Raw genomic sequence first — 27,563 nt, 5'->3', positions numbered from 1 at the left:
TGCTTGCTTCTCAGTTTGTCACACTCATGTAGGAAAGAGGGGTACTATTTACTGGCTTCTTTAGACCAACATAAAATGACTACCATACCTAAATGTTTGAAAAGAGCAGAACTAGATTTCTATTATTCCAGTATGTGACCATACCTTAACAAGACTTAAAAACTACTGTTTCCAATATAAGTTATAACTGTTTAAAAGGAAATTATTATTGATATATTTATAGCACATTTTATTCCTTCACATTGGCTCTCCTGTTTAGGATACAAGAAATTAAAGGCATCCCTCCTGAGTGAACTTTAGACATTTCTAAATCTCATAAACTTAAGGTATTTTGGCAATTAGTAAATATTATGACCAGTGTTACTAAACTATAAATATGTACACTTATATATAAATATATATATTTCCTTTATATTTACCATCAACTTTAAGTTAAAAAATTTAGTCTTTAATAAGTGAGAATATATCACTATTTTAAATAAAAGAGAAACTCACAAGTGGAAAATCGGTAACGTAGGCATCACACATTATTATCTCGGGTGGTTTGTAAACTATACTTGTATAGATTATCATGACATTGGAAAACTCAGCTGCAAATCCTAATTGAATCTGAACACCACAGTCAAACTTAAGACACATACTTTCTGGAAGTTCTGAAAAAGAACAATAAGAACAATTTTGGTAGGTTTCCTGATAAAAGGCAAGTATTTATGGAGGAGAATATAGTTAGTATTTCTTCTGCTTAAAAACATGATTTACATTGTTTAAACACATACAATTTAAAAAATAAAGCTCAATATTCTGCTGGCCAAACAAAATCTTTCATTTACCATTTGCTTATAGTTCTTATCCAACTGTATATATAATTTTTACTGTGGCAATAAAAAATATGCATACAACTGTAGATAAATTTTCGCTGTTGCCACAATTTATATGACCAGAATTTTTAATAAAGCACAGTGTCACTGAATGGTCATACTATAGTTTGTTACCTTTAACCATTCTGTTAACTCTTGAATATAATACTTCTGGGTTTTATTGCTTTTCTATCATAGTTCATAATGCTTTAAGATTATGTTAGAGATAGCTATGTGATTGTTCCTTTACATATGGGACAAATTATTTTCAATTTACATGGAATATAAAGTTTCAGCATAACATGTCCAAAACAGAGTATTTTTAAAACATTCGTCTACTTGATGGTATTAAAAAGTAGAAAGATACCATCATAGTTTTAACTATTCCTTAATTACTTAAATTGGCCATTAAAATTTTTTTTCTCTACACTTCCAGCAGTGTGGATTATTGAATTTGCATCATTTGCTTGTTTACTGAGGAGGGTCTAAATGTTTTTTTCTCTTACCATTTTGTATGAGCTCTTTATTATTAAAAAACTACCTACTTAAATTTGTTACAAATACTTTCTATATGACCTTTTAGTTTTATTGTTTCATTTATTGTTTACCTTTACCACTGTAATTTTGTTGTTTGTTTAGATCTTTTTTAGATAAGACATTCAATTTCAATTACTTATCCAGTTATCTGGAATGGTGAGATATTTATAGCATTTTACATTTTAATGTGCTTTAGTATGTTAATTTACTAAAAATATACATTAGAGAACACATTTTTTTTGAGACTGAGTTTTGCTCTTGTTGCCCAGGCTGGAGTACAATGGCATGACCTTGGCTCACTGCAACCTCCGACTCCCTGGTTCAAGTGATTCTCCTGGCTCAGCCTCCAAAGTTACAGGCGCCTGCCACCATGACCAGCTAATGTTTTGTATTTTTAGTAGAGATGGAGTTTCACCATGTTGGCCAGGCTGGTCTTGAACTCCTGACCCCAGGTGATTCACCCATCTCGGCCTCCCAAAGTGCTGGGATTACAGGTGTGAGCCACCATACCTGGCCGAGAACAAAATTTATAGAAGTTCAATAAATGAAATTTTTCAATTATCTGTAAGAGACTCACAGAATAGATACTTGGACTCAGAAAATCCAAAATTATTTCAATTGGTCAACTTTTCATTAAACCATACATAATTAGCAAAAGGTAATTAAGGTACAGATTGATTTTCACCTTGTCTTCTCTGCTGATCACTCAACTTACTGATCAAGTGTCCAAGAGAGGATGCTCAGTTATATATGAATAATCGCAAGTACAGAGGACTTGCTGAGTGCTCTGTACCTGCTCATTTCCACCTGCGCACTCATTCAATCCCAATAACCTATGAGGCAGGTACTGTTTTTTTTTGTTTTCAAGACAGAGTCTTGCTCTGTTGCCCAGACTGGAGTGCAGTGGGACAATCTCTGCTCACTGCACTGCGACCTCCACCTCAGGTTCAAGAGATTCTCTTGCCTCAGCTGCCCTAGTAGTTGGGATTACAGGCATGCGCCATCACACTCTGCTAACTTTTTGTATTTTTAGTAGAGATGAGGTTTTGCCATGTTACCCAGGCTGGTCTCTAACTCCTGACCTCAGGTGATCCACCTGCCTTGGCCTCCCAAAGTGCTAGGATTACAGGTGTGAGCCACCACAACTGGCCTGAGGCAGGTACTATTTCTTATTTACATGTTATAGATAACATGTTCATACAGTGGTAGAGACTGGATCAGAACCCAATCCATGATTTTCGACAGCTGCACACTTTAACAGGTCACAATACAGGAGAATCTAAGGACTGTGTATTAGACGAATGGAAAATTAACCTATCTTAAAAATAGAAAAATTTTTAAATGGTCATTTTAATTTTACCAACAGTGACAATAATGGGCTAAATAATTTGATATCTCTAACATCAAATACACCAGTGTAATATCCATAATTGAAATATATGTTTGGTTTGAGATTTGCCTAGAAGGCCAAAATATTTTCACTGTAAAACTGGCAGGAAAGTTATTCATTCAGAAGAAACTTTATGATTTAACATAAGTATATTATAGATCTAAAGAAAAGGCTTTACCATACCATGAGCTTTGGCCCACTGTAGATTCCGCACAAGAGATTCTGCAGAATACTCTGTTCCCTGTATTGGATCAGTAAGTGCTCTCTTCTCAGATAAACTACTTCGAATCTCTAGAGCCTGTTTGCCTTTGGTAAGGTGACACTTACCCATATCTAAAAGATATGAAAATAAGTATTATTTTTAAGACCACCAATTCTTATGTTTTAAATATTTAGGATAAGAACTATCCTACATTATCAGGTTATATTCTCAGCATCATTTCCTACATTATCAGGTTATATTCTCAGCATCATTTATTCACTCAACAAGTATTTCCAGAGCACCTATTATGTGCCAGACATAGCAAGCATGTTTTAATTTTTACTCATGTGTAGGTATTCATAAATGGTATATGCCAATGTTTTAGGTTTTCGAATTCAACAAAAATGTTATATGTATGTCTTTGTAATGTGCCATTTTCATTCAACATGTTTTAGATACACAGACTAATGTATATGGATACACATCAATTTAAATTTAGAAGTATATTCTTTAAGTTATAGTTTATCGTACTTCTGTCTACTACGTTATAAATTAACAATAGTAAAGTTTCTTTTTTTAAAAAAAGAGACAAAAATATATGTGATCCAGAACAAAGTCTAAGTTAAATCAACATATTGGGGGTTAAAAGGTGACACCAAGTATTGCAGGAGTACATTAAAATTATTTGTTAGAGAAGAAAAGATATAAATACAATTTTTTTAAAAAAGGAGAAAATGAGTCAAATCAAAAAATTAGATGGTTAAAACAAGTACAAAAAATAACAAATGTAAAAATTAACTAAATTTTCGGCCGGGCGCGGTGGCTCAAGCCTGTAATCCCAGCACTTTGGGAGGCCGAGACAGGCGGATCACGAGGTCAGGAGATCGAGACCATCCTGGCTAACATGGTGAAACCCCGTCTCTACTAAAAAATACAAAAAATTAGCCAGGCGAGGTGGCAGGCGCCTGTAGTCCCAGCTACTCGGGAGGCTGAGGCAGGAGAATGGCGTGAACCTGGGAAGCGGAGCTCGCAGTGAGCTGAGATCCGGCCACTGCACTCCAGCCTGGGCGACAGAGCGAGACTCCGTCTCAAAAAAAAAAAAAAACACTAAATTTTCTCATTAAAAGACCAAGATTATTAGATTGGATTTTAAACAATCTGTTATATGGTGCCTCCAAAAGCTACAGCAAAGCAGAATGACATGAAATGTTTGAAAGTAAAAGTATAGAGAAGCAGGCTAGCCTAGGGGTTAAGAGTAGGAAAGTAAAAGTGTAAAAAATAGCATATTAGGTCAACAAAAAGGAAGTTGGTGTGGCTCTATTAATATGATGCAGAAAGACAAAAAAGCATTTGAAATGGAGGCATCACTACATAATGATAAAGGTTCAATTCAATAAGAAAATATAAACATTTAAAACAAAAATAGTCACTATGAAGTAAAAACTGCTAGAATTACAAGAAAATCTGGTAACCTGAGAGATTTCAACATCTCAATTATTGATCAAAGAGACTCAGCAGAAATATAGAACTGAAAAAAACAATAAAAAATAGGCCAAACCTAATGGGCACACAGAGTTCTGCAACCAGTTACTATAAAAATATCCATTTTTTCTCAAGTACACATGCAAAATCTACAAAATTTCATCTTTTACTTGACCATAATGAAAACCTCCACAAATTTCAAAGCATAGCAACTAGACAGACTATATTCGATCACAAAGCAATTAAGGTAGAAATAAAAAGTGAAAATTCCTGCCATATTTGAAAATTAAAGACAGTATTATATAACTTAAAGGTCAAAGAAAAAAAAACTAAAGAAGTCCCTAAACTTGTAGGATGTGATGAAACTGAAGTTTTAAGACAAATGTAAAGCCTTAGAAATTTAAATTGGAAAAAATAGGCTAAAAGTGAATGAACTATGATGATGTTAGAAAAAGAAAGCATAAATCAAATGCAAGGCAAGACATAAATAAACAGCAGAAGTTAGTGATGTAGAAAACAATGAACAAGTAGAAGAAATCAACGGAGCCAAAGATCGGTTCTTCAAAACGAAATAGCACAACTCGCAAAAGCTGGCAATAAAGAAAAGAGGAAAGTAGGTACAAGTAAGTAATACTGATGAAAATGGATACACAATTACAGATAAAGCAGAGATCAAAGAACACTATTAGAAATATGAGCAACTAGGCCAGGCGCCGTGGCTCATGCCTGTAATCCCAGCACTTTGGGAGGCCGAGGTGGGCAGATCACAAGGTCAGGAGATCAAGACCACCCTGGCTAACATGGTGAAACCCCGTCTCTACTAAAAATACAAAAAGTTGGGCGTGGTGGCAGGCACCTGTAGTCCCAGCTACTGTGGAGGCCGAGGCAGGAGAATGGCGTGAACCCAGGAGGCGGAGGTTGCAGTGAGCTGAGATCACACCACTGCACTCCAGCCTGGGAGACAGAGCAAGACTCTGCCTCAAAAAAAAAAAAAAAGAAATATGAACATGAGCAGCTAAATGCCAACAAATTTGAAAACTGCCCAAATTCCTACAAAAATATTACAATATTACTTATCAAAATTGACTCAAGAAATGAAAAGCCTACATAGTACAATAAATATTCAAGATATTGAAGCAGTAGTATTTCTACCAAAAAAACACCAATCCCAGGTTGGTTTATAGGCAAGTTCTACCATAAATAGGTCACAATTTATACAGAATTCCCCAGTAAACAACAGGGTGTACTTCTTCTGTATCAGAGTTCTCCAGAGAAGCAGTACAAACAAGATGTGTGCATGCGTGCGCATACATGTGTGTATGTGTGTGTGTACCCAGAGGTAGAGTGAGAAGAAGGGATTGACTTAAGGTATTGGTTTATGAATTGTGGCGGTGCAAGTCTGAAATCTGCAGGCAGGCAGGCAGGCAGGCTGGGGATGCAGAGGAGAGCTGTAGTTTGAGCCCCAAAGGCAGGCTGCTGGCAAACTCATTGCTTGTGGGAGGTCAGTCTTTGCTCCATTAGGGCCTTCAGCTAACTGGATGAGACCCATTCACACTATGGAGAGCAATCTGCTTTACTGAAAGTCCATCAATTTAAACTTTAATCTCATCCAGAATAATGCTCGATCCATCACCTAGAGACATCTTGAATAATGTTGGACTAAATATCTTGGCACTGAGGCCTGGCGAAAGTTGCCGTAAAATCAACCGTCACAACCTCCATCTCATTCTACAAGGCCTATGTTACATTCTATCAGCATAACACTGATACCACTAAATACTAATTTTATTTTCTCATAAAGTTAAACCAAATACTAAAAGAAAGTAAAATTACAGGCCCATTTCCCATATGAATATAGATATGAAAATTCTAAACAAAATGATGGCAAATTAAATCTAGTAGTAAATTAAAAATATAATACATCTCAATGAAAATGATTTATCTCAAGTTGGTTTAATGTTAGACTATAAATTTAACTCACCATATTAAGAAACTGAAAGAAAAGAAACATTCTATTATCTTCTTCATAGCTGCAGAAAAACCATTTAATCTTGTTCAACATTTATTCATAAAAAAATTTTCGGGGGGGGTGGAGCAAGATGGCCGAATAGGAACAGCTCCAGTCTCCAACTCCCAGCGCGAGCGACACAGAAGACTGGTGATTTCTGCATTTTCAACTGAGTTACTGGGGTCATCTCACTGGGGAGTACCAGACAATCGGTGCTGGTCGGCTGCTGCAGCCCGACCAGCGAGAGCTGAAGCAGGGCAAGGGGGAAGGGAATCCCTTTACCTAGCCAGGGGAACTGAGACACACAACACCTGGAAAATCGGGTAATTCCCACCCCAATACTGCGCTTTAAGCAAACAGGCACACCAGGAGATTATACCCACACCTGGCTGGGAGGGTCCCACGGCCACGGAGCCTCCCTCATTGCTAACACAGCAGTCTACGATCTAACCGAAACAGCAGCAGCGAGGCTGGGGGAGGGGCGCCCGCCATTGCTGAGGCTTAAGTAGGTAAACAAAGCTGCTGGGAAGCTCGAACTGGGTGCAGCTCACAGCAGCTCAAGGAAGCCTGCCTGTCTCTGTAGACTCCACCTCTGGGGACAGGGCACAGCTAAACAACAACAGGGGAAGCACCAGAGGCCTGTGCAGACGCGAACGACTCTGACAGCTTTGAAGAGAGCAGTGGATCTCCCAACACGGAGGTTGAGATCTGAGAACGGACAGACTGCCTGCTCAAGTGGGTCCCTGACCCCTGAGTAGCCTAACTGGGAGACATCCCCCACTAGGGGCAGTCTGACACCCCACACCTCACAGGGTGGAGTACACCCCTGAGAGGAAGCTCCCAAAGTAAGAATCAGACAGGTACACTCGCTGTTCAGCAATATTCTATCTTCTGCAACCTCTGCTGCTGATACCCAGGAAAACAGGGTCTGGAGTGGACCTCAAGCAATCTCCAACAGACCTACAGCTGAGGGTCCTGACTATTAGAAGGAAAACTATCAAACAGGAAGAACACCTATACCAAAACCCCATCAGTACGTCCCCATCATCAAAGACCAGAGGCAGATAAAACCAAGAAGATGGGGAAGAAGCAGGGCAGAAAAGCTGGAAATTCAAGAAATAAGAGCGCATCTCCCCCTGCAAAGGAGCGCAGCCCATCACCAGCAACTGATCAAAGCTGGTCAGAGAATGACTTTGACGAAATGAGAGAAGAAGGCTTCAGTCCATCAAACTTCTCAGAGCTAAAGGAGGAATTACGTACCCAGCACAAAGAAACTAAAAATCTTGAAAAAAGAGTGGAAGAATTGATAACTAGAATAATTAATGCAGACAAGGTCATAAATGAAATGACAGAGATGAAAACCATGACACGAGAAATACCTGACAAATCCACAAGCTTCAGTAACCGACTCGATCAACTGGAAGAAAGAGTATCAGCGATTGAGGATCAAATGAATGAAATGAAGCAAGAAGAGAAACCAAAAGAAAAAAGAAGAAAAAGAAATGAACAAAGCCTGCAAGAAGTATGGGATTATGTAAAAAGACCAAATCTACGTCTGATTGGGGTGCCTGAAAGTGAGGGAAAATGGAACCAAGTTGGAAAACACTCTTCAGGATATCATCCAGGAGAACTTCCCCAACCTAGTAGGGCAGGCCAACATTCAAATTCAGGAAATACAGAGAACACCACAAAGATACTCCTCCAGAAGAGCAACTCCAAGACACATAATTGCCAGATTCACCAAAGTTGAAATGAAGGAAAAAATCTTAAGGGCAGCCAGAGAGAAAGGTCGGGTTACCCACAAAGGGAAGCCCATCAGACTAACAGCAGACCTCTCGGCAGAAACTCTACAAGCCAGAAGAGAGTGGGGGCCAATATTCAACGTTCTTAAAGAAAAGAATTTTCAACCCAGAATTTCATATCCAGCCAAACTAAGTTTCATCAGTGAAGGAGAAATAAAATCCTTTACAGATAAGCAAATGCTTAGAGATTTTGTCACCACCAGGCCTGCCTTACAAGAGACCCTGAAGGAAGCCCTAAACATGGAAAGGAACAACCGGTACCAGCCATTGCAAAAACATGCCAAAATGTAAAGACCATCGAGGCTAGGAAGAAACTGCATCAACTAATGAGCAAAATAACCAGTTAATATCATAAAGGATCAAGTTCACACATAACAATATTAACCTTAAATGTTAATGGACTAAATGCTCCAATTAAAAGACACAGACTGGCAAACTGGATAAAGAGTCAAGACCCATCAGTCTGCTGTATTCAGGAGACCCATCTCACATGCAGAGACATACATAGGCTCAAAATGATGGGATGGAGGAAGATCTACCAAGCAAATGGAGAACAAGAAAAGCAGGGGTTGCAATCCTAGTCTCTGATAAAATAGACTTTAAACCATCCAAGATCAAAACAGACAAAGAAGGCCATTACATAATGGTAAAGGGATCAATTCAACAGGAAGAGCTAAATATCCTAAATATATATGCACCCAATACAGGAGCACCCAGATTCATAAAGCAAGTCCTTAGAGACTTACAAAGAGACTTAGGCTCCCATACAATAATAATGGGAGACTTCAATACTCCACTGTCAACATTAGACAGATCAACGAGACAGAAAGTTAACAAGGATATCCAGGAATTGAACTCATCTCTGCACCAAGCGGACCTAATAGACATCTATAGAACTCTCCACCCCAAATCAACAGAATATACATTCTTCTCAGCACCACATCGCACTTATTCCAAAATTGACCACATAATTGGAAGTAAGCACTCCTCAGCAAATGTAAAAGAACAGAAATTATAACAAACTGTCTCTCAGACCACAGTGCAATCAAACTAGAACTCAGGACTAAGAAACTCAATCAAAATCACTCAACTACATGGAAACTGAACAACCTGCTCCTGAATGACTACTGGGTACATAACGAAATGAAGGCAGAAATAAAGATGTTCTTTGAAACCAATGAGAACAAGATACAACATACCAGAATCTCTGGGACACATTTAAAGCAGTGTGCAGAGGGAAATTTATAGCACTAAATGCCCACAAGAGAAAGCTGGAAAGATCTAAAATTGACACTCTAACATCACAATTAAAAGAACAGGAGAAGCAAGAGCAAACACATTCAAAAGCTAGCAGAAGGCAAGAAATAACTAAGATCAGAGCAGAACTGAAGGAGATAGAGACACAAAAAACCCTCCAAAAAATCAATGAATCCAGGAGTTGGTTTTTTGAAAAAATCAAAAAAATTGACAGACCACTAGCAAGACTAATAAAGAAGAAAAGAGAGAAGAATCAAATAGACGCAATAAAAAATGATAAAGGGGATATCACCACGGACCCCACAGAAATACAAACTACCATCAGAGAATACTATAAACACCTCTACGCAAATCAACTAGAAAATCTAGAAGAAATGGATAATTTCCTGGACACTTACACTCTTCCAAGACTCAACCAGGAAGAAGTTGAATCCCTGAATAGACCAATAGCAGGCTCTGAAATTGAGGCAATAATTAATAGCCTACCAACCAAAAAAAGTCCAGGACCAGATGGATTCACAGCTGAATTCTACCAGAGGTACAAGGAGGAGCTGGTACCATTCCTTCTGAAACTATTCCAATCAATTGAAAAAGAGGGAATCCTCCCTAACTCATTTTATGAGGCCAACATCATCCTGATACCAAAGCCTGGCAGAGACACAACAAAAAAAGAGAATTTTAGACCAATATCCCTGATGAACATCGATGCAAAAATCCTCAATAAAATACTGGCAAACCGGATTCAGCAGCACATCAAAAAGCTTATCCACCATGATCAAGTGGGCTTCATCCCTGGGATGCAAGGCTGTTTCAACATTCGCAAATCAATAAACGTAATCCAGCATATAAACAGAACCAAAGACAAGAACCACATGATTATCTCAATAGATGCAGAAAAGGCTTTTGACAAAATTCAACAGCCCTTCATGCTAAAAACGCTCAATAAATTCGGTATTGATGGAACGTACCTCAAAATAATAAGAGCTATTTATGACAAACCCACAGCCAATATCATACTGAATGGGCAAAAACTGGAAAAATTCCCTTTGAAAACTGGCACAAGACAGGGATGCCCTCTCTCACCACTCCTATTCAACATAGTGTTGGAAGTTCTGGCTAGGGCAATCAGGCAAGAGAAAGAAATAAAGGGTGTTCAGCTAGGAAAAGAAGAAGTCAAATTGTCCCTGTTTGCAGATCACATGATTGTATATTTAGAAAACCCCTTTGTCTCAGCCCAAAATCTCCTTAAGCTGATAAGCAACTTCAGCAAAGTCTCAGGATACAAAATTAATGTGCAAAAATCACAAGCATTCTTATACACCAGTAACAGACAAACAGAGAGCCAAATCAGGAATGAACTTCCATTCACAATTGCTTCAAAGAGAATAAAATACCTAGGAATCCAACTTACAAGGGATGTCAAGGACCTCTTCAAGGAGAACTACAAACCACTGCTCAGTGAAATAAAAGAGGACACTAACAAATGGAAGAACATACCATGCTCATGGATAGGAAGAATCAATATCGTGAAAATGGCCATACTGTCCAAGGTTATTTATAGATTCAATGCCATCCCCATCAAGCTACCAATGAGTTTCTTCACAGAATTGGAAAAAACGGCTTTAAAGTTCATATGGAACCAAAAAAGAGCCCGCATTGCCAAGACAATCCTAAGTCATAAGAACAAAGCTGGAGGCATCACGCTACCTGACTTCAAACTATACTACAAGGCTACAGTAACCAAAACAGCATGGTACTGGTACCAAAACAGAGACATAGACCAATGGAACAGAACAGAGTCCTCAGAAATAATACCACACATCTACAGCCATCTGATCTTTGACAAACCTGAGAGAAACAGGAAATGGGGAAAGGATTCCCTATTTAATAAATGGTGCTGGGAAAATTGGCTAGCCATAAGTAGAAAGCTGTAACTGGATCCTTTCCTTACTCCTTATACGAAAATTAATTCAAGATGGATTAGAGACTTAAATGTTAGACCTAATACCATAAAAACCCTAGAAGAAAACCTAGGTAGTACCATTCAGGACATAGGCATGGGCAAGGACTTCATGTCTAAAACACCAAAAGCAACGGCAGCAAAAGCCAAAATTGACAAATGGGATTTAATTAAACTAAAGAGCTTCTGGACAGCAAAAGAAACTACCATCAGAGTGAACAGGCACCCTACAGAATGGGAGAAAATTTTTGCAATCTACTCATCAGACAAAGGGCTAATATCCAGAATCTACAAAGAACTCAAACAAATTTACAAGAAAAAAACAAACAACCCCATCAAAAAGTGGGCAAAGGATATGAACGGACATTTCTCAAAAGAAGACATTCATACAGCCAACAGACACATGAAAAAATGCTCATCATCACTGGCCATCAGAGAGATGCAAATCAAAACCACAATGAGATACCATCTCACACCAGTTAGAATGGCAATCATTAAAAAGTCAGGAAACAACAGGTGCTGGAGAGGATGTGGAGAAATAGGAACACTTTTACACTGTTGGTGGGATTGTAAACTAGTTCAACCATTGTGGAAAACAGTGTGGCGATTCCTCAAGGATCTAGAACTAGATGTACCATATGACCCAGCCATCCCACTACTGGGTATATACCCAAAGGATTATAAATCATGCTGCTATAAAGACACATGCACACGCATGTTTACTGCGGCACTATTCACAATAGCAAAGACTTGGAATCAACCCAAATGTCCATCTGTGACAGACTGGATTAAGAAAATGTGGCACATATACACCACGGAATATTATGCAGCCATAAAAAAGGATGAGTTTGCGTCCTTTGTAGGGACATGGATGCAGCTGGAAACCATCATTCTTAGCAAACTATCACAAGAACAGAAAACCAAACACCGCATGTTCTCACTCATAGGTGGGAACTGAACAATGACATCACTTGGACTCGGGAAGGGGAACATCACACATCGGGGCCTATCATGGGGAGGGGGGAGGGGGGAGGGATTGCATTGGGAGTTATACCTGATATAAATGACGAATTGATGGGTGCTGACGAGTTGATGGGTGCAGCACACCAACATGGCACAAGTATACATATGTAACAAAACTGCACGTTACGCACATGTACCCTACAACTTAAAGTATAAAAAAAAAAATTTTTTTTCAAAAAAACAATGTAAAGAGAACTTCCTTAACCTGATAAGGAGTGTTAATAAAAAACTTACAATATTATTCTAAATGTGAAAACATTAGCAATATTCCCTTTGAAGTCAGAAACGAGACAAGGATGCCCATAACTACTTATATTCAACAGCGTCTTAGCAGTCCTTGCTAGTATTATATCAAGAACATATACAACATTTCTCTAAATCAATAAACTGAAAAAAAACCCACACACACAGTAGAAAAATGGACAAATGACATGAACCGATGTTTCACACAACATACACATATAGCTATTAAAAATATGAACAATGTTCAATATCACTAATGGTTAGGGAAAATCAAATCAAGACCACATGAGATACTATTTAACATCTGATTGGCAAAAATAAAAAAGTCTGACTATCAAGTGATGGAGAGAGTACAGATTCACATTATCCCTTGCTGGCTGCGGGGAGCAGGGTAAGTGTAGACTCAGCAACCACTTTACAAAACTGTCTGGCATTCTCTCGTAAAATGGAATACCGTCACACCCTATGACACAGCAATTCCAAGCCCTAGAATCACACTGCAAAGAAATTCATGCATATATATTCCAGGAGACATATACAAGACTGTTAACCACAACTAACTCAAATGCTCACCAACACAGCAGAGTAGTTGAAAAAAACTGTAGTATGTTTGCATAATAGAATATTACATAGCAGTTAAAATGAAAAACTACAGTCATGCAAAAATATGGATCAATCTTAGCAATATAATATTAGATAAAAAAATTCTAGTCCCAAAAGACTACACAGAGCATATCTTTTTATTAAGTTAAAAACAAAACTATGCATACTTTTTTGGGTATATACAAAATAAAACGATGTAAAAAGAAAAAGGAATAAGTTTAGAATGGTAGTTATCATGGAGCGGGGGGAAGGGAAAAGAGAGGTCCTATAATTAGGTGTAGGTTACTGTCAAGGTCCTATATTCATATCGAACATCCACTCACAATAAAAACTCTCAGTAGTATGTTCAATACTTATAATAATAATGCTGTTCTGAATAGTACAAAAATAAACGTTGGGTTACAGACTGACGGCTGTAGCTTTATAACAACCAATTTACCTCATATTGTATTTTCCTTGCACACAGTTGGAATTCGTAAGGTGGGCTGGGAGCGGTGGCTCACACCTGTAATCCCAGCACTTTGGGAGGCAGAGGCCGGTGGATCACTTGAGGCCAGGAGTTCAAGACGGGCCTTGCCAACATGGTGAAACCCTATCTCTACCAAAAATACAAAAATTAGCCGGACATGGTGGTGCGTGCCTATAGTCCTAAGCTACTCGGGAGGCTGCAGTGAGAGAATCACTTGAACGTGGAAGGTGGAGGTTGCAGTGAGCCAAGATCATGCCACCGCACTCTAGCCTGAGCAACAGAGACTGTCTCACACAAGGAAACCAAAAACTTAAAAAAGAAATTGGTAACATGTTTATTTTCCCCTTCAACTGCTTGGCTTATAATCTCTGAATACTTTTCCCCCTCTGGAATTTTTTTTTTTTTTTTGAGACAGGACTCGCTCTGTCACATATGCTGGAGAGCGGTGGTGTGATCACACTTACTATAGTTTCAAACTCCCAGGCTCAAGCAGTCCTCCCACCTAAGCCTCGCGAGTAGCTGGCAATAGAGGTACACACCATAATGCCTGGCTAATTTTTAAAATTTTTATAGAAATGGGGGTCTGACAATGTTGCCTAGGTTGGTCTCAAACTTATGCGCTCAAGTGATTCTCCTGCCTCAGCCTCCCCAAATGCTGGGATTACAGGCATGAGCCACTGTACCTGGCCCCAAATATATATATATATTTTTAAATTGAGATGGAATCTTGCTGTGTTGTCCAGGCTGGTCTTGAATTCCTGGACTCAAGCAATCCTCCTACCTCAGCCTCCCAAAGTGCTAGGATTACAGGTGTGAGCCACCATGCCCAGCCATGGAATAATTTTTAATTAAGTAATCCGGAAGATCCAAAGGGAGAAGCAGCAAAGTTCTGTTTCAAAATTGGACAATTTGTGAAAAATTTCATACAACTGCTTTTGCTTTTCACTACTAAGACAGGGGTCAGACATAAAGCACCCAAAACTCAAAGTAAGTGCTAGATTTAACTGTATTGTTTATCATGATACTATTAGGCCTTTACTTATTTTGTACAATGAGTGGGCCGTTACCCACGAAGGGCACAATGTACATGGCACTGAGCTGAGCGTGCTCCACGTACACTGCAGGGTCTTCCTGCCTGGGCACTTCTAGGTAAGCAGACATGGTAGGACCGAAAAAGACCAGTGAAAAGCGAAACTTTCTAAGACGTTTATAAAAAGTTCAAATATCCTCACAGCACATACTGGGATGCCATTCATTGCTATGACAATTTAGTACATATCATATGTGGGTGAGCATGGTGCTTATTATTAAGTTTTAAAACAGTTAAAATGTACTTAAAAACGAAATTGAAATAAAACACTGTAGAGTTTCTGGAGCCCTTGACTGGATCTCAGTTTGAATACAACTGACGTAATCCAAAGGTTTTCTTTTTCTTTTTTTTTTAAAAAAAAGCAGAGACTTTCCTTCAAATGTGAGCTTCAGAAGAAGCCTAATGTAGAAAACAAATAAAAGTGGAATTTCTCTGGTTGAAGCGGGAGGGTGGCAGGAAGTCCAAAGCCCTGGCTGGTTACGTTAAATGGAAAAGTGGCTAAGTCAAGTGATTTAACTAAAATAGCTACACAGATAAAAACATGAAAATAAATATGGCTGGCCGGGTGCGGTGGCTCAAGCCTGTAATCCTAGCACTTTGGGAGGCCGAGACGGGCGGATCACTAGGTCAGGAGATCGAGACCATCCTCCTGGCTAACACGGTGAAACCCCGTCTCTACTAAAAAAATACAAAAAACTAGCCGGGCGAGGTGGCGGGCGCCTGTAGTCCCAGCTACTTGGGAGGCTGAGGCAGGAGAATGGCGTAAACCCGGGAGGCGGAGCTTGCAGTGAGCTGAGATCTGGCCACTGCACTCCCGCCTGGGCGACAGAGCGAGACTCCGTCTCAAAAAAAAAAATAAAAAAATAAAAAAAAAAAAAAGAAAATAAATATGGCTGACAGTTGGCCAAACACCTTATACCCAAACTGCCATCACTGGAACATCCATGAAACTCCATTTTCTAGTGGTGCTAGTTTGTAAGAATTACTTTCTTCCTTTTTATTTGTTTATTTTTTATTTTGAAGACAGGGTCTCGCTATGTTGCCCAGGCTGGTCTTGAACTCCTGGCCTTAAGTGATCCTCCTGCCTCAGCTTCCCAAAGTGCTGGGATTACAGGTTTGAGCCACCATGCCTGACCAAGTTACCTTCTTTTTGCTATGGCTTATAAAATGTTTTTTCAAAAAACACAGTGCAATCTACCAAAATAATAGGTACTTATTCAGCATCTGACATATGCATAACATTATACCAGCAGGCAAGGAAAGAACAGATAGAAATGGAAGATGTGGCATTAGACCCCCTAGGATCACATCCTTAAATTAGGATTTTAAATCTACTAAGTTCATTAAGGAAAAAAAATGAACTCAGCTTTTCCCAGCAGTGTCTAAAAATTTCTGTAAAGTTTTCTCTCTCCCATCCTGGGAGAGACTGCTCACTGGACAACTCCCCCCTACCCCTTCACGCCCCCCACTCACCCCCAAATAGGGAGATTTGCCAGCACCAAGGCACTGGGCACAGAAGCAAAGCAGAGCTCTGAGGATTCAACTTTACTTATTTAATGACTGTGCCTAGGCTTAGCCTTGTAGTCTAAGTAATGCTGCACAGATGGTGAAGAGCTATGTCAAAAAGGAAGGAAAGATGACATTAAATAGCAGAAGTGTTGCTGAATGTTATATTAATATAAAAATTGTTTTACAAAGTAGATACTAATTTCAAACCCACATAATAAGAATAAGAATAAAACAATCACCAGACAGGGAACCCTGAATAGGTGTGTCCCCCCTGCTCTCCTTTTTCTGAGTAGTTTCTCTTTATTTTTTACCTTCTGCAACTTCATCCAGTAACACAGTGATTTTCTTATCTTCTAATAATCTATCTTTTAAAAATTTCATAAAGATTCCATTTGCCAATCCAGAATGCTGGATTTCAAAAGCTTCTGCTCCTTGACACCTTAAAAATAGAAAAAGAAGTTAAACCAGGCACAGAAAGGCAAATACTGTATGTTCTCACTTACATGTGAATGCTAATAAAAATGAACTCAGAGAAGCAGCCAGCAGAATGGTGGTTACCAGAGGCTGGGAGGTGGGCATAGCATAGGGACTGTTAGTCACAGGGTACAATGTTTCAGTTAGGAGGAAAACAATGGTAAGTATTTGAGGTGATATGTGAATTAACTTGATTCAATCATTCCACATTGAATACGTACATCATAGCATATCTTTGTATCCCATAAATACATAAAATTATAAGTTGTCAATATCCAATAAAAATAATTTTTTAAAAAGAAAATGTTAGAAAAGCAAACACTTGCCACATGGGACTTCTGTATACACTGATGAGCCTCATTTTCTCTTCTGCCTCTCACATGACATCAATAATTAAAGAGTTAATCTTTAAGCAGGAACTACATGCCCAATTTGGGCTTAATAAGAAGATGCCATGATATGGAATGCTAAAGTTGACCATTTAAAATTTTCTACCAAGAACATCAAGGAGGTAAATTTATGCCTACATGTCTATAGGTATTTTCTAGGCCTCTAATCTAGAATCAAAAAGACCTCAGGAGCCAGGCACAGTGGCACATGCCTGTAATCCCAGCGACTCAGAAGGCTGAGGCAGGAGGATTGCTTGAGCCCAGGAGCAGTGAGCTACGATGGCGCCTCTGCACTCCAGCCTGGGCGACAGAGTTAAGACCCCTGCTCCTAAAAAGCAAAAGCAAACAAAAAGACATCAAAGAATAAAGGAAATTTAAACGTAAACATAAAATTTTCTTACGTGGCATATCCAAACACAATATTGGCGGTGACTTTTAGTGCATCCAAGATTGGAATGGTATCGTCGTAGTCATTTCTATTCAACGGAGGCAGAGAAGGGCAGACAGAAATATGAAAAGTTAAAGATCATCCTTAAAAGAGTATAAATAATGAGATAATACAACAGTATTTTAGAATACATAATTTAAAATTATAGATTCAAAATTTTTCATCTAGGTAGCTACATATCTACCCAAAATAACCCACTAACTCCTTGTTAGCTTTAAAACCGGAGTTGCATTTGAACTCTGGCACTGGATTTTGATTCGTAAATGCTGAGCAAGCAAAAAATAGTAAATCTAGAGGAACTGGTTCTATTTCTTAGAAAGGCAATGGCAGATAAATGGGATCCAAACCTCCAAACATCTGCTTCGGCTACTCATTCTGTGTCTGGAAGACCAGGACTGACTAGTGACCAGAAATCCCAACTCCATGGGTGTTGGTTTTGTTAATTCCTGAGGGAATAACTACAATGAGTATTAAAGTCATCTAAAGGCATTCTGGAGAGTTGAATCCCCTGTAGTATGAGTAAATGCCCATGCCCTTTAGTTCTTTGTTTGTGTTCTATAGCAAATATGAAGAGTTAAAATAATTAGATATACATGGAGTAAATATATTTTTCTCTAGTTTTGTTCTTCCAGTTTCAATGTATAAACTAAAATTCACACACGCAAATGGCTGTTGGCATTTCACAGGTTTCTCTAGTTTGTCAAGGTTGATATTTAACTCCAACAATTGTTTAATAAAGATTAGAAAATTTACCTTTTCCTACACATATCCAATAAGAATACATTAAGTCCAGTTTCTTTTTCTTGCATCAATTTCAGTATATTTTGTACACACAGACAATTTTCAGACCTATATGGATTTGGAGCATCAACAGGGACCATGAAGCTGTTCCCAAAATTTTCATAACCATGTCCTGCATAATATAATAACCCTTTGAAAAGAGGAAAAATAAAAGAGAGGTAGATGTCAATTCTAAATGCACTGTGAACATACAGACTGCATAACTTTTTGTAAAAAAACATGACTTTGCCGGGCGCGGTGGCTCAAGCCTGTAATCCCAGCACTTTGGGAGGCCGAGGCGGGTGGATCACGAGGTCAGGAGATCAAGACCATCCTGGCTAACATGGTGAAACCTCGTCTCTACTAAAAATACAAAAAAATTAGCCGCACGTGGTGGCGGGCGCCTGTAGTTCCAGCTACTCGGAGGCTGAGGCGGGAGAATGGCGTGAACCCAGGAGGCGGAGCTTGCAGTGAGCTGAGATCCGGCCACTGCACTCCGGCCTGGGCGACACAGCGAGACTCCGTCTCAAAAAAAAAAAAAAAAAAAAAACCAAACAAACATGACTTTAATTTTCTTCAAGGTGATGTGAGCATATGTAAGAAATACCCAATTATAAATATAGACAATGGTAATTTGCATTTAAAATTATTGGCAACAGGTCAGGCATGATGGCTCACACCTATAATCCCAGCACTTTGGGAGGCCAAGGCAGGGAGATCACTTGAGGTCAGGGGTTTGAAACCAGCCTGGCCAATGTGGTGAAACCCTATCTCTCCTAAAAATACAGAAATTGGCTTGGCGTTGTGGTGGGCACCTGTAATCCCACCTACTTGGGAGGCTGAGGCAGGAGAATCACTTGAACCTGGGAGGTGGAGGTTGCTATGAGCCGAGATCATGCCATGCACTCCAGCCTGGGCGACAGAGCAAAACTCCGTCTCAAAAAAATAATAAATAAAAAAATTATTACCAACAGTCTGTACTTAAAATTTGCATTTTAAGACAGTATCAAAATGCTGTCTGAAGTATATCCTAATTTATAAAAGTAATATATTTGTAACCAATAGTATAATATAAAATACAATTTTATTTTATGATATATAAAAAAGAATGCAGCTAGGATTTCTCTCCTGACTCATTTGTCTCCTCCATGAAGCTAGGAGTTCTGTTAGGGCAGAGATAGTCTTACATTCATTTATTTGTGTATTCCTGGCATACAGCAGGAGCTTAGTAAGTATTTTAACAGATGAACAAACACACAATTCAGATGAACAGCACCTGCAATATGAAGTTAAGAAACTCTGCAGGTATTACCATAAACATTAGTTAAGGTAGTTTTATAATCAGAGATGGGAAATCTGATTTCACAGATTACTATTTTTTCTTTTTGCTATGAGATACGAGTATCAATCCTCCATCTAGAGTCTTTTGAATTAATAATCTAAAATTTGCAATAGTTTTAGGACTCAATAGATGAATTATAGTGTCATTTCCTTACTGAGAAATGACACTATAAAAACTAACACAACCAACTCAATGTTTTCTTGAAAAGAATTTTGTTTTGGCTGTAAAAAACAACAAAAATATCAGTCTGAACTTCTTCATAAAAATACTGGACAAAACACTTTTGAAGATATCCTCCCCTCTGCTTGCAATTTCTGGAGCCCACTAATTTTGCTCTCTCAATATTCTGGATTTAATTATTTCTTTACACGGTATTTTTTTTTTTTTTTTTTTTTTTTTTTTTGGAGACGGAGTCTTGCTCTGTCGCCCGGGCTGGAGTGCAGTGGCCGGATCTCAGCTCACTGCAAGCTCCGCCTCCCGAGCTTCTCCGCCATTCTCCTGCCTCAGCCTCCTGAGTAGCTGGGACTACAGGCGCCGGCCACCTCGCCCGGCTAGTTTTTTTTTTTTTTTTTTTTGTATTTTTTAGTAGAGACGGGGTTTCACCGTGTTCGCCAGGATGGTCTTGATCTCCTGACCTCGTGATTCGCCCGTCTCGGCCTCCCACAGTGCTGGGATTACAGGCTTGAGCCACCGCGCCCGGCCTCTTTACACGGTATTTTAAAGCAAACAGTAAAAGCCGTTTAGACAGGGAACCCAAAATAGCTAATCCATTGTAATTATGGCCCCGACTCCTAGCAGAGAATGTGGCTTTGAGAGTTAAAGACAATTTGCTGCATGTGGTCCTACAGGACAAAATCCACGTCGTCTGTTTTTTTTTTTTTTTAATTTCTATTAAAATGAGAAAAATGGTTCTTTCAAATACAACATTTCAGCTAAAATGAGAAAATAGATACAGCCATTTATCAAGTGTGGGTTCCAGCTGATGTGTGCACTGGAAGTTATCACATAGGCACTGAGAGATGAAAAAGAAGGACGAAGACAAAGTTCCTAACCTCTTAAGCAGGAGACCGGGAGATTGATGTATGGAGATTCACACGTTTATGTTATCAAGCAACAATGAGGCCGGGCGCGGTGGCTCAAGCCTGTAATCCCAGCACTTTGGGAGGCCGAGACGGGCGGATCACGAGGTCAGGAGATCGAGACCATCCTGGCTAATACGGTGAAACCCCGTCTCTACTAAAAAAATACAAAAAACTAGCCGGGCGTGGTGGCGGGCGCCTGTAGTCCCAGCTACTCGGGAGGCTGAGGCAGGAGAATGGCGGGAACCCGGGAGGCGGAGCTTGCAGTGAGCTGAGATCCGGCCACTGCACTCCAGCCTGGGCGACAGAGCGAGACTCCGTCTCAAAAAAAAAAAAAAAAAAAAAAAAAAAAAAAACAATGAAAGCCATCATATAATTAAATGCCATAAATCATGTTAGTGGGACAACCACCGTGTATGTATAAAATGAATAAAGTACAGAGAGGAATATCATCAGTATGCAGTGAAACAACAGGGGATGGTCTTAAGAGAGGGAATGGCTAGAAATTTGGAAAGGCAGAGAGAGAGCAAGGATAGAAATAAACACGGATAGGACCTGGAATGAAAGCTAACAGAAAAAGAGACTAGCCTGGCAAAAAACTAAATTACTGTTGTGAATGAAAATAAGAGAGCACACATAGGGAATTTTAAAAAGGAGTGCACAGATAGGGTTTTAAAAATAATGACCAAAAGAATGGATTTAATTCAATAAACGACAAAGATCAGGTAAGTGAAAAGACAACCCACACAACAGGAGAAAATATTTGCAAATCATTTTATCTGATAAGGACAGCTTGTATCCAGAATAAAGAACTCTTCCACTCATCAGTAAAAAGACTAATGACGGCCGGGTGCGGTGGCTCACGCCTGTAATCCCTGCACTTTGGGAGGCCAAGGCGGGTGGATCACCTGAGGTCATGAGTTCAAGACCAGCCTGGCCAACATGGTGAAACCCCATTTCTACTAAAAATACAAAAACCCAGCCAAGTGTGGTGATGGGAGCCTATAATCCCAGCTACTCAGGAGGCTAAGGCAGGAGAATTGCTTGAACCCAGGAGGCGGAGGATGCACTGAGCCAAGATCCCGCCACTGTACTCCAGCCTGGGCAACAGAGCAAGACTCTTATCTCAAAAAAAAAAAAAAGACTAATGACTTGATGTAAAAATAGGCAAAGATCTGATGCTTCTCCAAAGAGGATGTATGAGTGGCAAATATGCACATGAAAAGATGCTCAACATCATTAGCCACTAGTGAAATGCAAATCCAAGTCATTTCACACTCACCAGGATGGCTACAATAAAAAAGACAGACAAGAACAAGTGTTGGCAAGGATGCAGAGAAATTGGAACCGTCATTCATTTCTGGTGGCACAAATGTAAAATGGTGTAAGAACTTTGGAAACAGTTTCGCAGTTCCTCAAAAAGTTAAATATAGATTACCATATGACCCAGGAATTTCGCTCCCAGGTACATACTGAAGAGAAATGGAGACTATGTTCACATAAGAATGTGTACACAGGCCGGGTGCGGTGGCTCAAGCCTGTAATCCCAGCACTTTGGGAGGCCGAGACGGGCGGATCACGGGGTCAGGAGATCGAGACCATCCTGGCTAACAGGGTGAAACCCCGTCTCTACTAAAAAATACAAAAAACTAGCCGGGCGACGAGGCGGGCGCCTGTAGTCCCAGCTACTCTGGAGGCTGAGGCAGGAGAATGGCGTGAATTCAGGGGGTGGAGCTTGCAGTGAGCTGAGATCCGGCCACTGCACTCCAGCCTGGGCGACAGAGCAAGACTCCGTCTCAAAAAAAAAAAAAAAAAAAAAAAGAATGTGTACACAAATGCTCATAGCAGTATTATTCATAACGTCCAAAAATGTCCATGAGATGTTAAATGATAAACAAAATATAGTATATAATGGAATATTATCTACCCCTAAAATAATGAAGTTCTAGTACATGCTGCAATATGAATGAACTTTGAAAACATTATACGAAGTGAAAGAAGGCAGACATAAAACGCCACATATTGGGTGATTCCATTTATATGAAATGTCCAGAACAGGCAAATCCAGAGAAACAGAAAACAGATTTGTGGCTGCCAGGGGCTGGGGTAAGGAGGAATGGGAGTGACTGTTGATGGATACAGGGTTTCTTTTTGGGATGATGGAAACGTTCTGAAGTTAGGTAGTGGTGACTGATGCCCCACCTTTGTGAACATACTGAAATCACTGAATTACACACTTTAAAAAGAGTACAACTTATACTCCTCTATCAAGTATTCAAAACATAACTCTATTTTCCATCAGTCTCGTTACAGCTTCAAGAGCAAGACAAACTTATTTTTAACCTCCACAACTTTGCTCAAGTTACTCTATCTCCTTTCTATCTACCCAAACCATAACCAGTCCTCAAGGGTTATTTCCAAAGGTCAGAATCCTTCGCAAGTTACTACCTGGTAACTACTACCTGGTAACTGGTTTGTGGCTTTCTAACACACTTCAAATTCTCCCTACCTTGAAATGCTGTAGCAGCATTTTCTGACAATCACATACAGGCTTTTCCTGACATTGTATAGTCCTATGTCTACTTAGTTTTTCTGATAAGAAATCATAATGACACTAATCTTTTACATTTGCACACTCTTGAGTAGCTCTTATCTGAAATGTTTGGGACCAGGAGTGTTTTGGATTTGGGGTTTTCAGATTAGAGATACTCAACCTGTATAATATTTTCTTGGTTTTCAAAGGACTTTCATACACACAATCTAATTTTAATCCATATAACAACTTTAAATGATTTATATCCTTATTTTATAGATGAGAAAATTAAATTACAAAGATTAAATGATTTGCTTAAAATCACAGAGTTGATGTTTTGACTCCATAGTGTTTTTTCTCATTGTATTAAAGGACAATAATTTTCTTTTTTTGAGATGGAGTTTCACTCTTGTTGCCCAGGCTGGAGTGCAATGGTGCGATTGCACCTCCAGGTTCAAGTGATTCTCCTGCCTCAGCCTCCCGAGTAGCTGGGATTACAGGCATATACCACCACGCCTGGCTAATTTTATATTTTTAATAAAGACAGGGTTTCTCCATGTTGGTCAGGCTGGTCTCAAATTCCAGACCTCAGGTGATCTGCCTGCCTCGGCCTCTCAAAGTGTTGGGATTACAGGCATGAGCCACTGTGCCTGGCCTGGGACTATAATTTTCTTGAGAGGACAGATCATGATCTGTATTCACTATTACTTCCCGTAGCACATAGCATACTCCTTCATCTGGACTGTGGATGTAACGAAAATAACTCAGCAAATACTTACTGAATTGCATTAAATTAACAATGCAAACCAATCAAGACAGTGTCAGATCTGGAGTTCTCTTTTCAAGGGTCTTTTAGTAGAAATGGTACCATTTCAACAACTGGTGTTACTTAGAGACAACTGACAGCAGGCCTAGGTGCTGCCTCCCTCATGTCAAGTAATACGTCTGGCTTCAGCAAGACTTGACTGGGGTGAAGATACAACTCTGAGGGAAGGCTTAGCTTCCATTCATACAGGGAAAAGCTGAATGTTGTTCTGTTACATTAATGCCACATGCCCAGCCCTGCAACTGCTGAATGAAATTAAGGCACCTAACACCAACATATTTTTTTTCTTTCCCAAAATGTCTTATGAAAAGTGTAACTATTCTCTATCAAAGTCTGCAACCAAATTATATTGAGGGGAACTAAGCACTTTTGTGTAAAATGAACTAGTCCAAATCATTTTTTAAAAAATTTTATTTATTTATTTGAGACAGAGTCTTGCCCTGTTGCCCATACTGGAGTGCAGCAGTGCGATCATGACTCACTGTAGCTTCAACCTCACAGGCCCCGGCTATCCTCCCACCTCAGCCTCCCAAGTAGCTGGGACCACAGGCATGTGCCATCATGCCTGGCTAATTTTTAAATTTTTTGTAGAGATGAGGTCTCACTATATTGTCCAGGCTGGTCTCGAACCCCTGGGTTCAAACAACCCTCCCACCTTCGCTTCCCAGACTGTTAGGATTATAGGTGTGAGCCACTGTGCGTGGCCCAAATCACTGTTGTTGTTGTTTTAAATTCCATCTCTAGTACTGCTTATTTATTTAATTAACTATCCTATTACTGAAGGATAGAGAAGAAAATATGTGTTTTTTTTACAAATGTCAAAAAACTTACTATACTTAGAAATATAGTTCTGTAAATTAGATCTTTAGGGAATTTTATTTCTTGCGAGGATGATTCAAGAACATAGTCATGGATATTTATTTTTGCCTACAGAGAAAATAATCATTTAAACGAAAAAGTTTTCCACTCAACTGAATATGCACTCCACGTAGCACGTGAGTGGCCGATAAGCACAACAACCGCCACCCCAGCAGGCTTACACGGCACTTACTATGTGCCAGGCACGGTTCCAAGAAAGGTCACTACTTATATTGCCTCACACAGTCCTCATAACAAGGTAGGTAATATTAACATCCCTCTTTCACAGATGGGAAAACTAAGACATGAAGAGGTTTAAAAGCTCACCCAGGCCGGGCGCGGTGGCTCAAGCCTGTAATCCCAGCACTTTGGGAGGCCGAGACGGGCGGATCGCGAGGTCAGGAGATCGAGACCATCCTGGCTAACACGGTGAAACCCCGTCTCTACTAAAAATACAAAAACTAGCCGGGCGAGATGGCGGGCGCCTGTAGTCCCAGCTACTCGGGAGGCTGAGGCAGGAGAATGGCGTAAACCCGGGAGGCGGAGCTTAGAGTGAGCTGAGATCCGGCCACTGCACTCCAGTCCGGGCGACAGAGCGAGACTCCGCCTCAAAAAAAAAAAAAAAAAAAAAAAAAAAAAAAGCTCACCCAAACTGAAATGCCTAGTAAGTGGCAGAACCAAAATACAGATGCTGGCCAGCCTCGCTACTGTCCTATATAATACTGTCTATAATCTGCTGCTGGCTTTTTAGTGAACTTGACTCTCAGACAATGTAAAATGTTAGTGCACTGGTTTTTCACTGTTTTACTACAATATAGCTTCAAACCCTCCGACTTCTTTTTCTCAAAAAAAACCTTAGGCAGGCCAGGGCACGGTGGCTCATGCCCGTAATCCCAGCATTTTGGGAGGCCAAGGTGGGTGGATCCTGAGGTCAGGAGATGGAGCGAGACCATCCTGGCTAACACAGTGAAAGCCCGTCTGTACTACAAATACAAAAAATTAGGCAGGTGTTGGTGGCATGTGCCCGTAATTACAGCCACTCGGGGGGCTGAGCCAGGAGAATCACTTGAACCCAGGAGGCGGGGCTTGCAGTGAGCCGAGATCGCGCCACAGCAAGCCTGGGCGACAGAGCGAGACTGTACCAGAAAACTAAACAAACAAAAAACCCACAAAAACCTTAAAAACCTAAAAAAAAAGAACCCCCCAAAAACCTTAGGCAGACCCTTAATACACAGAAACTGATTAAAGCTGGGTTTCTCTCATTGAAGCCTGAAGTAGAATGCTACCTAGTCCAAATCACCAATCTAAAGATGAAAAAGTGCTTGAATGTCTTTAATCAATTGACAGGAAATGACAGTAATAATGGGTACAATATTTTGAGCACTTTTAGTGTGCCAGGCACAGGGATAATTATTTTGTCTTATCCTGTGAACCTCATTAATTTAGTTCTATCCATTCTGTAGATTCCTTTTGGCTTAGAAAAGTTAAAGAAACACAGTCACACAGCCAGTTAGCAGAAAGTCAAAGCTTCGAACCTAGGCTAACTAACTAAGGCCCACTGCTTAACCACTGAGCTACGTGAACTGAACAGCTGCTCTAGTGCAGGCCAAATAACACTTTTGCGCCATATTCCGACTAGACTCCTTTACCGTTCTTCTACACGAAAGCACAGCTAAGCTGCAGCAAGCGATGAAAACAGAAAGGCTATGTGGGGATAGATCTCAGGCCAAAGGGTTACCTTTTATCCTGGCCTAGACTAGAAATCTTTCTAACATAACTAGAAATCTTTCTCCTTATTTATACTTAAGGACATGTAGTGTAAGTCAGTGATTTCTGATTTGGGTTCCTGTTTTTTATGTTTATATATGTTTAAAACTGAATTATCGTCTGTTCTGTTGTAACTTTTATTTCTTCTACAAACCTGCACGCAATATAATATATAATGTAAAAGGGCATGAACTTGAGTTCCTCTGTTCTCCGTATCTAGCTGTTGATGCTGAAATTCCGGTGACTCTGCCTTCCATCTTCTCCCACAGCCCTCAAGCACTGAGTCCCCTGGTAATATCAACGAGCAGTAAAGGCACAGTCCAAACGAAAAACTAAAGGTTTCTTTATGATATGCCCTAAACCCTCAAGCCTCTACCACACTTACATTTAGTGTAGATGTGTCTGATGGTTGGAATATTCACAATACTTCAAAATATAATGCAGCCACCCTGTTAAGACACGAATCAGTAGGATTTAAAAGTTTTCTAGCTTTCTTAAGCTGACATTCTGCTTTAACATGCCTCTTTATTTTGTACTCCAAGATGATGTTTTCCTATTGGGGCTAAGCTTCAGCCTAAACCGCAATCTTGTCACAATGTTTAATATTTCTGACTCTCTACTTCACAGGGGCAACT

General features: G+C 39.7%; 1 protein-coding gene across 4 annotated transcripts in view; it reads right to left on the bottom strand.

Moving 5' to 3' along the window:
* The window catches only part of MALT1 (MALT1 paracaspase), an 88,236-nt gene that overhangs the window by 3,389 nt on the left and 57,284 nt on the right, over positions 1-27,563 (bottom strand). For all 4 annotated transcript variants that reach the window (XM_033238728.1, XM_033238733.1, XM_033238735.1 and 1 more), the window contains 5 exons: positions 18,497-18,674; positions 17,697-17,771; positions 16,744-16,871; positions 2,968-3,117; positions 496-653 (listed from right to left, as the gene is read on the bottom strand). In XM_033238728.1, the coding sequence (XP_033094619.1) occupies positions 496-653; positions 2,968-3,117; positions 16,744-16,871; positions 17,697-17,771; positions 18,497-18,674 (689 nt within the window). The remainder of the gene's footprint in view (positions 1-495; positions 654-2,967; positions 3,118-16,743; positions 16,872-17,696; positions 17,772-18,496; positions 18,675-27,563) is intronic.

The sequence above is a fragment of the Trachypithecus francoisi genome, unplaced genomic scaffold (genome assembly GCF_009764315.1).
Source record: "Trachypithecus francoisi isolate TF-2019V2 unplaced genomic scaffold, Tfra_2.0 Contig01474, whole genome shotgun sequence".
NCBI classification, from domain to species: Eukaryota; Metazoa; Chordata; class Mammalia; order Primates; family Cercopithecidae; genus Trachypithecus; species Trachypithecus francoisi.
This window is presented reverse-complemented; position numbering and strand designations above follow the sequence as displayed.